The sequence below is a fragment of the Arachis ipaensis genome, chromosome B3 (assembly GCF_059453495.1).
Source record: "Arachis ipaensis isolate K30076 ecotype BB chromosome B3, ASM5945349v1, whole genome shotgun sequence".
Lineage (NCBI taxonomy): Eukaryota > Viridiplantae > Streptophyta > Magnoliopsida > Fabales > Fabaceae > Arachis > Arachis ipaensis.
In genome coordinates, this window is record NC_142438.1 from 44,194,897 (window position 1) to 44,210,179 (window position 15,283).

The 15,283-nt window shown below is 30.4% G+C and overlaps 1 protein-coding gene across 1 annotated transcript; it reads left to right on the forward strand.

Annotated features, from left to right (window-relative positions):
- The first annotated feature begins 9,725 nt into the window (after positions 1-9,725).
- On the forward strand, positions 9,726-10,988 carry LOC107633071 (uncharacterized). The gene is made up of 2 exons (XM_016336704.1): positions 9,726-9,983; positions 10,068-10,988. The coding sequence occupies exons 1-2, from the start codon at positions 9,726-9,728 to the stop codon at positions 10,986-10,988; spliced, it is 1,179 nt and encodes a 392-aa protein (XP_016192190.1).
- The last annotated feature ends 4,295 nt before the right edge of the window (positions 10,989-15,283 follow it).

Sequence of the window (15,283 nt, forward strand, 5' to 3'; positions counted from 1 at the left end):
TATGTTATAAATACTTATTGAGATGTTTTATCCTTATATTGATTTAGTTACACATAATAACAACCTTATATTTTTTTAATCTTATTTTTTAATTTAAATTTATTTATTTTATAGATTCTACATGGTAAATAATTTAATATATTTTATCTTTTTCATAATTTATTTATAATTATTAATATTAAATTCATAATTTTAAAAATAAAAATATAAAATTAATTTCTTAAACTCAATAGAAAAAGCGGCTGAATAGGCATGATAGTGCCGGATGAGCCGCTAATTAAAGTAATGACGGAATGAGGACTAACATTTTTCCTCACAAATTAATAACAACATGAAATAAACAAGTAAAGTCTATCAGTTGTTAAGCGGTCACTATTTCCTCACTAAATAAGCTTTTGATTAGTGACTCAATTGCGATAAGTTACTTCTAAAACTTTTCGCGATTGGCTTTGGAGTTGTTATAACTTTTCGACGGATTTTCAACGAGATTAGCGAGTAATTTGCTAGAAAATAGGTAGGATATAGCTTCTGTTATGCGACAAGATTGCAGTTGCCAAGTCGCTCGCTAAATTAAACTTGCGACAACTTAGCGACAAATGTATTTCGCCCGCTAATCAGCGACTTGAAATCAGCGAACGAAGTATGTCAGTTGTTAAACGGTCGCAAATTTCTCACTACTTAGGTCCTAGGCGCTCAATATCCGTATTTCCACTTTAGCAACTAATTAGCAAGGAACACTTCCCTAGCTAAATGATTTATCTGTTGCGACGAGTTAGCGATGACTATTTTCTGTCGCTACCCTAATTTTGAATTTTACAATATTATGCGACAAATTAGCGAGAAACTAGTTGCTCGCTAAAAACAAAAATTTTGGTGACAAATTAGCTACAAAATTGTCCGTCGCAAAATGCCTTTCAAGTCTTTGTGACAGATTAGCTAGGGACATTGTTCCTCACTAATTAGCCTTTTTGCACAAAGTTTATTTAGCGACGAACTAGTGTGTGAATTGTTTCTCGCTAATTGTATATCAAACACTTGCGACGGAATAGTGACAACAATATCCCTCGCTACTTTACTTTTATTCGATTGAACCCCTAAGTGACTGATTTGCTAGAACATTGTCACTCGCTAATTAATTTGTGAGAAATTAGTGAGAAAATTTTCCTCGCTCTTTTTTTAGCTACAAAAGTCAATCTGCGAGAAACAAACTTACTCGTAAATCTCTCGCTAATCAGACGTTTTTCTCAAGTTCGGGTATTTTGTGACCGCTCATTAATTTTGTCGTTAGTGCGTCACTAATTCCTCGCAAGTTAGTGACGGATTAATGACAAAATATATTTCTCGCAAAAATCTGTCGCTAATTTGTCAAATTCTTGTAGTGTTTTTGTCACTGCGATGTGTCCAAGTGGAGCATGCGTTCCCGTCACTTATCCTCAGGGAAACTATGGCAAATTATATATTATTTTGAAGCTCCAGACGTTAGCTTTCCAACGCAACTAGAACCGCATCATTTGGACCTCTGTAGCTCAAGTTATGATCGATTTAGTACCAAGAGGTCAGGCTGGACAGCTTAGCAATTTCTTCAACTTCTTGTATTCCTTCCATTTTTGCATGCTTCCTTTCCATCCTCTAAGCCATTCATGCCTTATAAATCCTGAAATCACTTAACACACATATCACGGCATCGAATGGTAATAAGAGAGGATTAAACATAGCAAATTTAAAGCCCAAAGAAGCATGTTTTCAATCATAGCACAAAATTCGGAAGGAAAAAGTAAAACCATGCAAATAGTATGAATAAGTGGGTAAAGAGTTGATAAAAATCACTCAATTGAGCACAAGATAAACCATGAAATAGTAGTTTATCAACAGTTAAACGACTTTAGTAGATGATGAGCGACGTTCGTCAAGGGCACGACCACCTAACGATCTAGATCCATCCATCTATCAAGAAGGAATTGAAATCCCATTTTAGAAATGATAAGGGGTTCAAACGTCATCGTTTGATGAACATTGCCAACATGGCTTTGCCGAGGTCGTCGAAGTATACGGGTGGTTTGGTGACTTTCATGAAGATGAAGAGCAAACTGGTAAGTAGTTTGGTAATATTTATTAATAGTTACTTGAATTAGTTGTTTGTTGATTTATTTTATTGGTTGATTTGAATATGTGTAGTCTAAGTCGTTGGATTGTGAGGCAACACTGGCAGAGACCTTTAAGTATATCCATACCTTGAAGGCCAATAAGATGAGATTTGCTGACGAACGGTGTACGGCCCATTATGTGAGTTTCATTAATTCTAAATTTTAAATTTATTTAATTTAAAGTCAATTAACTATTATCTTAATCACAACGTGTGTGTGACACATATGGAACATTACACGCAGAGGTTGGAGGTCGCGACCCAGCAATCTCAGTTCCCTAGTGGGAACGACGAAGCCGGCTCTGAGACCTCAGTGGTAGATCTTGAGAGGATTTGGTGCGAGACCGCCTCTGAACCCCACAAGAATTGTTGCTTCGGGTACGAATGGCCTCCGATCCTTTGCATTGCCGGCTTCCTTTGCCTCTGCTTTTGCCACCAGTCCTACCGATCCCCAGGAAGTTATGTCGACTTGAGGGAGGAGGTGCAGAAGCTGACACATGAGCTTCTCCAACAAACGGAGCAGTCTGAGCAGAGGTACAGCGACCTTCTTGCAAGCGTAGGAGGAGCTGTTGCCATCAGCTCGGACCTGACAGAGAAGTTGGAGCAGCTAGATCGTTTGTGAGAGCAGATGGAGGTGTACAACCAGTAGATGTGCGTTGGAGACAGCGACGCTGTTGGTACCAGCAGCAACGCTGCTGGTGGGCACCAACATCAGCACCTACTCTGCCGCCTCAGCAGGGGAAATATGACGACGACGATGACGATTATCGGGATTTGTAGGGTTTAGGGATTTAATTTTTTTTATGTCTACTTCATTGTATTCTACTTCTGTGACATTTTATTATATTCAAATAATTTATTTTTAATGAAATAATTTATTGATTTATGGTAATTTTAAATTTCTGCCCTAATTTTGTTAACAAGATTTTTAATTTGACTACTAATTGTGGCTTAACTGAGCCAAAAAAATTACCGTAGGATTTACCAGCGCATTACTCCGATGATAATTTGGCGCCAAAACACGTGATATGGTGCCAAAATTACCGTCGGAATAATTCAACGGTTATCAGCAACTCAATCTTGACAAATTTATTGAAAAAACAGATAAATACTGCTGGTAATTAGCGTCGAACGAAATAATTCGCAGGTAAACAATTTCCGGCCCCGTTTATACTGTCAACTTCAGGACGACGATAAATCTGACGGTAAACTTATTACAGATTTATTTGATGAATTCGACGATACTCAATGTATTTCTTGTAGTGCGTCCTCTGCGCCTCCACGCCAAAGGCCGGACGACTCACCTTACCTCACTTCTTTGCACCGCCAGCTCACTGTTGTCGTCTAGTCTTCTCTTCCTTAGTCCATCACCGCTCGCCTCCCTACCTCTATTCCAACATTCCTCGAGGTTTGTTGCAGTTGTTTTGCATCTGGTTGCTGCTTCTGATTTTACTTTTGCTTCTTCTTCTTTTGAGGCTTTGATACGCTAATTTTTAATAAATAAATATCAATAATTTATTTAACTTTTGGTCTTCTGGTTTGAATTTTTATTTAAAATTTAGATATTAAGTATTAAATTTCGTTGGGTATTACTATTAGAAAATTCTAGTTCTTCTCTAATGATCGTTGTTGTTTTGAATTTGGCACTATTATTAGTTATGAAATTTTCTATTCTTCTGTAGTTTGAATTTTGGTTCTGGTTCCGTTTTTGGTATAAAAAAAAGAATTTTTTATTTTTTTTTCAATTTTCCAATTTTTAGAGATATTCTTTTTTAATTGGATATAGTCTGGTTCGATCCGATTTTTAAATTTATGAATCGGATTTGATCCAATAATTTTAGTGCAGATCAAATCGAAATTTTGATCATATTCAATTTGATCTGATTTGCATACACCCTTATCTATCTCTACTTATGCATTTGTATTATTTGTTTATATTTTTAAGATGCTAGAGGGTCATCAGAATTATTTATTGTTTTTGACCATTAGTTAACCATTAATATTTAAAAGTATAGGATAAAATATGTTGTTGGATTATTAAATTAAAAAAAATTAGTGGATAACTAAGTAATTACTAAAATACAATAATTTCTGTTGCCCTCCTAATATTTTTCTTTTTTTTTATTTGGTTTAGATTTTCTTTTCTTTTTTACATTTTATTTTTTTAATTAATTTTTAAATATCATATAAAATGTACTTTAACATCTATAATACTAATTTTAAAATTTTATTTTATTGTTTCTTTTTATTTTAAATATTTTATCTCTTAATTTTTACACTTATTATTTATAAAAATACTTCAATATTTATAATAATATCAAAATCCAAGTGGATGTTAAAAAATTTATATATATGATTGTATATGAAAGTAAATTATTTTAAAATTTATTTATTTTTATCATGGTATTAAAATAATAAAATATTAAATAAATCTATTAAAATAAGTATATTTTATTCACAAATATATTTTATATTGTTATAAAAAATTGTTAAAGCAATTAATTTATATTATTTATGCCATCCTTTATGATATAAGGCATAAAAATATAATTTATTGTCTTGTTAATATTTAACAAAAATAAATTAATTAACAAAAATCCAAAAATAGATCACTTTTATATTTTATCAAATCTAAAATAAAAAAATTATAAGAATTGGTATAACTTTTTATTATACAAACAGTTATTAATATCTTTTTAATTAATTAAAAAACTGATAATGATTATATATAGAGAGTTAATATTTAATTTGGTCTCTAAATTTATATTTAAACTTTAATTTTGTTCATAAAATTTCAATTACCTTTATTTAGTTCTCAAATTTTGCAAATATTACTCACATTAATGTTAGTTTTGGAGACAATTTCTAGCACACAGATATTAATAGAGCATTGACATGCAGAGTCAGTTGCCATGCTAAAATTTATTGTAAAATGACTTTGTTTCGGTTTTGACACTCAAGTAGCGCAAAAATAATGTTGTATCACTTGATTTGGGATGAAAAAATTTAATAAACACAATTTACGATGTTATTTTTGAGTTATTTGAGTGTTATAACTAAAACGATATCATTTTACAGAGTTCAACATGGTATTCGCCTATCTATGTCTATGTTAGCTTTTCGTTAACGTCTATGTGTCAAAAATTATCTCGAATACTAACATGTGAATCTCATTCATAAAATTTAGAGACTAAATAAAGACAATTGAAATTTTAAAAACTAAATTAAGACTCAGTACAAATTTAAAGACTAAATTAAATATTATCTTTTATATATATTAACCAAATATTTGATATTATATTTAACTAGATTTTAATTGTTGAACTTTTTTTATTATACTCCTAAATCCATCCCTTATTATGGACGCTGGGCGGAGGCTAGTGTATGCTAAGAAGGGGCAATGGTCCCCCAAATTAAAAACTTTAATTATAAAAATCTTTAAATTTTATATTAGTTCCTCTAGTTTTTTTTTTTTTTTTAGAGTTATATTTTTATATTATCCCTCCTAATAATTATTCTAATTTTTCCTTATATGTACGTGTCTGATCCAACATGCCTTCACCAATCACCACCATGTCTTGAGCATCGTGGGGTTTCAGCAACTACGTGTACATATAGGAGCTATTTTGCCAATCTCACACACAAAAACGATATCTTAACAGACAAAAATATAAATCTTTTAGGCATATTTTAAAGAGGAATATTAGGAGAAAAATATTTTAAAATTTCATTTAAAAAAAAACGTTTGCAATATTAATAATCATTCCATTGAAAACATAACAGAAAGAAGAAAAATAGAATTAAAGCCTACATTGTGTTGTCAATTAGTAATTACTCTTAGTTTATGAATTTTAATTTATATGTGAAAAATAAGTGAAAAACAAAATCAAAGCTTATAATGCTAATAAGGCACGCAAGAGAGAAAGTTGATACTTATATCACTATATATATATTTCTCTTGTATACTTTTCTTTTATAGTATAATTTTTTTTTTCATTTCTTATCAATATATATATATATATATATATATATATATATATATATATATATATATATATATATATATATATATATATATATATAATCCACCGAAAGGAAGGTAGCAATGTGTCTATCAAATTGCTATATTTCAAAGCTTATTGAATGAGTTAAATTATTACTCACATGTGCAATTAAAGAAAGATGACAATTATACTAACTAGCTAGCTAGTCCATGAGTTTAGCTCGCTTGTTATGAGCTTAATTATGCCAACAACATAATTTAATGTCTTTTGTTTCCTTTTTTCCTCTACCAACCCTCAAGAAATTTTTTCTTTATGTGAGTTATAACAATCGATATAAATCGATTAAGATAGATCAACGAACGACGAGAAGGAAATCACGTTATCGTTATTATAGACAAATGCTATATATCAACACCGAATTGGTTTTGGTCCCTCAACCATATATATGTCTCTAAAGTTTGAGCATCACAACTACATGCAGTGGGTACCCTAATGAAAGAACAGATAAGAGCAAGCTTCTAAATAGATTAATTAATAGACCAAGTAACTAATACTGCAAAGAACGTCCAAGGATGGTTGGCATATATTTGGTAAGGAAAATGAACCAAAATCAAACAAATACTCGAGTTTGATTTTCACCGTCGTCGATGTAAGGATCATTTCGATCAACTATGTTAACTGTAAATAAAAAATTGGTCCCTAATTAATTATTTATATATAATATATATTGTAATAAAAATATAAAATAATACATGTAAATTTAATTTACAGAAAAAAAAAAGGTGATACATAAGTACCTTTATCTATAAGTAGTACTAAAAATGACTTAAAACCATAGAAAAATTTTCAAATGTTGTAGAAATTAAATATCGGTGTTTTAATTATTTTAGTTATTAATTTTAATTAATCTATATTATATATGAGATTAACTGTTAAAATTATTGAAAAATTGGTATATTTAGAATACTTAAAATTTTTCCAAAATCATATAGTTTAACCTTGACGTAATGAATAGTATCGAACTTACCTTTTTTCCCTTAAAAAATACCATTTAATTTAAGTTTAATTATTTTATTAATTTTTATGATTTTATTAAATTTTTAATTAAGTTTTTATATTTTTTTTTTTACAATTATATTCTTATACTGTTTTTAATTTTATAATTAGATCATTTCTAATATAAAAAATATTAGAATTAATTGAATATATTTTTATAAATTAAAAATATTTATAATTAAAAATTTAATTAAATCTTTAATTATATATATTTTATTAATTTTAATATTTTTAATATAAAAATAATTTAATTATAAAATTAAAAAATATATAAAAATTTAATAAAACTAAAAAAATAATAGAATAATTAAATCTTTAGTTTATACATAACAGCATAATGTCCACGTATAGATATACCGTGCCATCTATTGTCCAGAGAAAGGAGCTCCCAGCCATACATTATAGATATTTCAACTTTCAAGTAATGAATCTTTGGTTTTTCATTAATGCTAGGGAAACAAAACAAATAGCCAAAATTTATTTTATTTAGCATCTATTAATTATTATAATAATTAATAAATATTAAATAAAATAAATTATGACTATTTTTGGTTGATTTTTTTTTTTGTTATTAAACATTTTCATTTTATTATATCTTTAATAAGACAAATCAATAATTACTTTGTTAAGGATCAAAATTTTATTTGAGAATTTAATATTAATTAATATATTTTTACATGCAGTAGAAAAGATTTAAATCTTTGACAATTAATTAAACAGATTAATAAACTAACCATTAATTTGACCCAAGTTAATTTTCAAGTAATGAATTCTGAGTTATTTTAAAAGAGAGAGTTTATGCATGGATGTAAAATTTGAAGGAAAAAATGTGATTTAATTTTAATTTGAATCTATAATATGTAATTCTTTTTCGTTTGGAGAAAAGTAACAACCAGATGATATATATATATATATATATATATATAATCCATTAATTCAGTAATAGTCTAAAAAAAATATAATAAACTAAAGTGTAGCATATCTTATATTTCAATATAAGAGTGTTTATTCTTGAAGCTATGGTTATATAAAAAGTGCATTATTTCATCCTACTTCAGTCTAGTTTTATTTATTTATTTATTTACTTTGATAATTTATTAATTGTTCCACCCACCAAAAGCATGCTAGGTGAGGAGCTACGTATTAATTTAAAAGACAAAATACAGAGCTGCCTCAAACTAGATATAGAAAAGGAGCCAACATGTGCAATCTATACCGCACATAAAATTACTTCATATATAATATATCCAAAAAAGAATATTCTTCTAACTCACTCATTAGAAGCTGATAGCAAGTTAGCAACAATATTCACTTTAATTTTTATGTGATAGGTATTTGATTTTTTGCTATTATACTTGACAACAGCTATATATTTTTCTGGCTCAGATGGCACGTTTTTTTTTTTTGGGTATATAGATGGCACTGTATGGAAGATGTGGAATGGGTCAGGCCACAACTCAAAACTCACAACGTTTAGACTTGGGCCTCCACACTGTGTCCTTGTGTAGAGCAAAGGACAACAAGCCGAAATGAATACCCGATGACCCTATATTTGTATATTTTTACAACCCCGCTGCCCACTCTCCCAAAAACATAAGGAGAACGAAGGACGCAAAAAAAAAAAAAAAAAAAAGGAAAAATGAATAAAAAGAACCTTATTAGTGTTTAATGTAATTTTTGAGTTCCAATTTTAATTTGGTTGCTATCCTTCTAAATTTTGTTATTTAATCTTGAAATTATTAGAGATATTGTTTTCTGTTTTTATTTTCTAATTGTTATAAATATTTTATTTAAGCAACAAGGACAACCTATTATTTCTATTTGATTTTTATGTAGAGGTCGAAACTGATTATGAATTATGGATTTTGGGATGGTCTATCGTAGATTTGGAATCTCAAGTGGAGAAGGCGTACCCTTGAGTGAAATAGTAAATACGGTAAAAAACTTCATATTACCCTACAAGATGCTTTCGGAAGATAATATCATTTGGAAGCTTTCGGAAGATGGATCCTTCTCGGTTAAATCTATGGCAATCACGGCTATTCGAGAAAAAATGGGTATTGTGGAATTCAAACACGGTGTAATTAAAGTTATATATTAAATAGTATTTTATCTTATTAATTAGGTACTCTTGAAGTATTCTAGTGTACATAGATGGTTAGATAGAGTATGTTTATTAGGGTTAGGATGTCTAATGTTCTTGTATATATATGGATAATAGTAATGATAAAGACATTAAAGCTTTTCATCCCTCAACTATCTTTTTTTCTCTCTTCAAAGCCTCCTCTCATATGATACTTGCTCCACTATTTTACCACTCGGTTTGAACAGAGTTTTGTTATGATGCGGTGAGCGTGGAGCCTACAACAAAGTGTGAATCTTTCGCTGAGAACATGTAGTGAGAGTAGCTCGTGAAAGATAGATCTAACCTATTTATTCATTAATGGCAACGAATGAGGCAGAGGTGATGAATCCAAAACACGCAAAGTTTTGCTGCAGCAGATTTTCAGAATTTTGCAAAGATGATGGCTCAGTTTCAAGCTTTCCAAGCCACTTCTAGATCTAACACCAACCTTCTTCAAGATCCTTCAAGTTATTACTACCTTCACCCAAGTGAGATACTTGAAATCGCTCTCACAACCACACTGAACTACCACACCTGGTCTACATCTGTGTGGATCTGTCTAAAATCGAAGGATAAAATTAGATTCATTGATGGCACGTTACTCAAACCAGCTCCAACAGATGATTCATATGATGCTTGGGATCGTTGCAACACGGTTGTGCTGTCATGGCTACATGGATCATTGAGTCTAGAAATTTTGCAGAGTGTACTGTGGTGTGATAATGCACACGAACTGTAGAAAGACCTCAAACATCAATTTTATGAGGGTGATCTATTTCGGATTGCTGAGCTTGAGGAAGATCTGTTCAGCACAAAGCAAGGTGAGTTATCCATCATCTCTTACTGTACAAAACTGAAAAGGATCTGGGAAGAAATAGACGAATTCAGACCCATACCAACTTATGCTTGCTTGAGTAATTGTAGCGATGGATTAGACATAATGAGGCAATATAGGTTGCAGTCTTATATGATTCGTTTTCTTAGAGGTTTAAATGACCAATATGCAAGTATGCGCTCCCATATTATGTTGCTTAAACCCCTTCCAGATGTGAATACTATTTTTTCTCTACTTCTTCAACAAGAAAGACAAATGATGCATCTCATTGAATCAGATTCTAGAATACTAATGAATGCTGTTCACACTAAATCTATAGGTGAAGGAGAGACTTACCAGCCTAGTCAAGGCAGTGCTAAATTTATCAATACTGGAGGTGAAAAAGGTAAATTTGGGGCCAACAATGTCAGAGAAAGAGGAAGAGGGCGTCATAAAGGTGGCAAAGGTACTACTAGAGGAGCTCCCAAATTTTGCTCTTATTGTGGAAAACAAGGTCACTTGGTGGATACATGTTACCAGAAGCATGGCTTTCCACCACATTTGCAACCAAATTACTCTAATGGAGTACCTCTTTTAGCTAATTTAGTGAACTCAGTGATAGTTGTGAGTAATACAGAATGTAATCCCACACCTGTTATCCAAAATGAAGGCAAGATCAGTTTGGATGGGATATTCTCGGATAGACAGAAAGAAGCACTTATTGCACTATTCCAGCAACATGAAAAACCTCTTCATGATGAAAATTTAGCAACCATTCATACTCCTTTAGCCAGTATATTTCATCTCATTTCTCATTCCGATTTTGAATTGAATTCTAAAGATTGAATCTTAGATAATAGGGCAACTGCTCACATTTGTTTTAGTCTTAAACATTTTTATTCTATTAAATATATTAATCCAGTTAAAATTGTCATGCCAAATGGTTCACAAACTATTACAACCTTATGTGGAACAATTTTTTTTCAGCTGATTTTTATTTGAGTGAGGTTCTATATGTACCAAATTTTAAATGTAATCTCATTTCTATTTCAAAAGTTACTAATGCCTTATCTTGTTGTTTTATGTTCAATACTCATAATTGTGAGATTTAGGAGCGGCCTACCTTGAGGATGATTGGAATTGCTGATCAAAAGTGAGGGCTGTATACAATGAATACTCAAGCAAAGATGACTGTTAACTTTAGCAAATTAGAAGAAAAAATTTTCAATATTATGACAGAAGAACAGGACATACATACTTCACACATTTCACAGAGTGTTCTTTGGCATTATAGGTTAGACCATATTTCTTTTAGTAGATTAAACAATTAGAAAAATGTATCCATTCATCTCATGTCCAAACAATGATGTACCATGTGATCCATGTCATTTTGTAAAATAAAAGAGGTTTCCTTTCTCTAATAGTTTGAGTAAATATGAATTTTTTTCTATTTGATTCATGCTAACATTTGGGCCTATTGCCACACCATCTACTTCTAGCCATAGATATTTTTTAACCATTGTTGAGGATAGGAATAGGTTTACTTGAATTTTCTTTATGAAAAATAAATCTAAAACTCGTTCTCTTTTAGAGAATTTTTTTGAAATGATTTACACACAAAAGAAAATCATGGTAAAAGCCATTAGAACTGATAATGGTCAGGAATTTTTGATGACTTCTTTCTATCAAAAGAAAGGAATTTTACATTAAAGAAGTTGTATAGAAATACACAGTAAAATGAAATTGTTGAAAGAAAACATCAAGATATTCTAAATGTAGTTAGAGCTCTCATATTTGCTTCTTGTAACGACCCACAATTTTAAAAATATAAATATAATTAAGTTATAATTTATTTCATAAATTGAAGTTCTTTATTTTAGAAATTATTTTATTATAAGTAATTAAATTAATTTTCGTAACTATTTGAGTTCAATTAAATTCAGATTCTTATATATATTTTTATTATGATAAAATATGTTTCATAATTAAAACTATAATTTTATTAATTTAAGTATTTGATATTTTTTAATTTAAAAATAGAGTTTAGTTAATAATATTATTATCGAGCTCAGTATCCGTCGATATAAGTAAATATCGGTACTCTCCGGTGAACTTAACTTTACTAATGCTTCACCGTATATCTTTTATTGTCATGTTGATAATGTCATTTATATTAGTAACTCATATATATTACTACTTGTGTTTTAATATATCCAACTTTCATAGTTATCCATTTAAGATATTTATAATTTGAACCGCTGACTCAGCAGCTTAAGGAAGTGACACTCAACCTCTTGTGACACCTAACCATTCATTAATCATCATCACCAATGTCTCATAATCTCTCCTTCACGTTACAAGAAGAAAGAAAAGTGAGAAATGGACCGTGAGTGAGAAAGAGAATCCATGGCACCTCCGAGAGTTTCCGACTACGATTTCTTACGATCCGTAACTCCAATAAAAAATCTAATCCGATAAATGTGTTAGTATCTTCCTTCTCTACACGTTAGCGTAACTTTTTTTCAGTGGAAGCTGACAGTGACGTAGCTCCCCTTCCCCTTGAGTTCGGCCAACTGGAGTTCTAGGAGGTACAGACAATTTCTGATATTTTCTTCTTCAGCAGCTCGGTCAGAAAGCTTCTCCGTAACCTCGAGTATTTTGATTTCGTACAGAGGTAGGATTTTGGTAACTTTATAATAATTAAATGTAAATTTGATAAGTGAATGTTTGTTTCATTAATTATTGATGGAATTTGACTGAATTTATGTTGAATTTTTGTGATATATTGATAATTGTGATTAGTTTGGAGTTTGGTCAGTTTAAGTGCAGCCAAGAAACGAATTATTTTGATAATTCAGGGCTAGAATATTGTTGGTAATCAAGTGGAATTGGTGAGATTTGATGATGATATTGAGATCTAATAAGAAATGAATTGATGACATACTTTGAGATATAAAAATGGTTTGATTTTGAAAGCAGTTGGATTTTAATTGTTTTAATTTTATAATTTCTTTTATATTAGAAATGGTTTTGATTTATTGAAAACGATTTGAAAGAATTTGAGAATTGATTTGGATGGGACCTAAGAAGGGTAGCAAAATCCGAGTTTCAGGGGAGATGCTGCCGAAATTTTGTTATAAAATTTAAGACTTTGTTTGAAATATTATTTTGAAAAAGATTGGATTTGAGAGGTTCTATTATTTGATTTTTTATTTATAAGAAAATAGTTATGTTTCAAGTTTAATTCATTTTAGAAAAGTATATGTTTTGAGTTTGATTTATTTAGAAAAGAATTATTTTACGATTTTAAATTATTTAAGAGAAGTATTATGTTTTAAAGTTGATTTAAATATGAAAAAGGGCTTATGTTTTGAATTTGAATTAAAATTTACATTCGGGGGAGTTTGGTGAACTTTAAAAGTAATTGATTTTTGACTGAATAATTTCGTTTTGCGACGTCTTGGAAAAATTAAAGAATTAATTTTAAGGATGGAACTGGTATTGGTGTTGGCTTTGACATTGGTTTGGAACCTCTGATTTATATGGTTTGATTTTGATTTGATTTAAAAACTTTATTTGATTAACTCAATTTAAGAAAATAATGATTGTTAAGGATTTCTAATGAACTTAAGAAAATGAGATTGGTTGTTGCTCCCCTAAAGTCTAGAGCCTTTGCTGAGGGGTTTAACTAGTAAATGATTTCTCTTTGTCTTTTGAAAGAAGAATTGGTTTAAGTGGAATTGTTTTAAAGGTTTTGAAGAATGTCATAAAGGTGGTTTTTATTTTAAAAGAAAAAAGAACAAAAAGAAAAGAAAGAAAGAACAAGCTGAGATAATTGTCTACCTGCTGAAAACGAGCAGAGATATGGTGGTGAATCCACCGAGATTTGCTTTCCAGAGATACATCGGCCAATCCAGGGGATGGTCGCACCTGTAAGACTGAGGTTGCTTATAGAGGTTATCGATACATACATTGGCTAGAGAGAGCCTCACCTGTAAGACAGAGGTTGCTTACAGAGGTTATGTTTGCATACATTGGCTCGAGAGAGTCACACCTATAAGACAGAAGTTTCTTACAGAGGTTATGGCACTGAAAACCAAACTCAGACAAAGGTTGCCGAGTTACGTCGCGAGCGGGTTGAAACTGACAGATGAGCTCATTACCTGCACTAGGGATAGACATGCATTATACCTGTTTGTGCATATTTGTTTGTGAGTATGTTTCTTGTGATTGTGGATGTGCTATATGATTACTTGATTTCTGTGTCCTTTTTTTGTTAAGTCTAAATGTATACTATTGTCCATTGCTGTTGGCTTTGGTAATAAAATGAGTATAACTATAAACCCCGACCCTACTAAGAACTCCCCAATTCTTACCCCATATTTCCACCCCTTTCAGCTACAGGTGCGAAGGTTTAGTGCGGAGCTACAGGAGCATAGAAGATTATGTTTACAAGTTGAGTTAGATTTTATTTTCCCCTCGTCGTTTATTCTTTTGGTTTTTAGAGGGGATATGGCTTGTATTTTGAAAATCTTGAAATAAGTCTATGTATATAATGCTATGTGAATATATATATATATATATATCTTTGTGATTAAGTGATTAAAAGTAAAGAATCTTCTTTTTCTTAATTAAAAGTTTCGGTTCATATTCGCGAAAGCTCAATATTAAATAAACATAGTATATAATTAAAGGAATAGAGGTTAGTGGCGCTCGGACTTTTAATACGATCATGAGGTGCTAAAAGTTAGGGTGTTACACTTCTAATCTTCCAAATTGTTTTTGACATTGTGCAGTGGCTCATGCTATTTACATAATTAATAGAGTACCCCAAGTTACATTCAAACATAGTCCATATCAGATTCTTAATGACAACATTCCAGAATTAATATCTCTAAAGGTGTTTTGTTGTTTAGCCTTTGCTTTCACTTTATATGCTCATCGAAAGAAATTAGATCATAGATCATGAAAATGTGTCTTTCTTGGATATAAATCACTAATCAGGGACAAAAGACTATATTTTACTTGATATTAAAACCAAAGAAGTTGTTATTTCTCAAAATGTTGTTTTCTATGAATCCTATTTTTCTTTTAAAGAGATTTTGTCTTCAAATGATCAATCTTTAGGCACTAAAAATTCT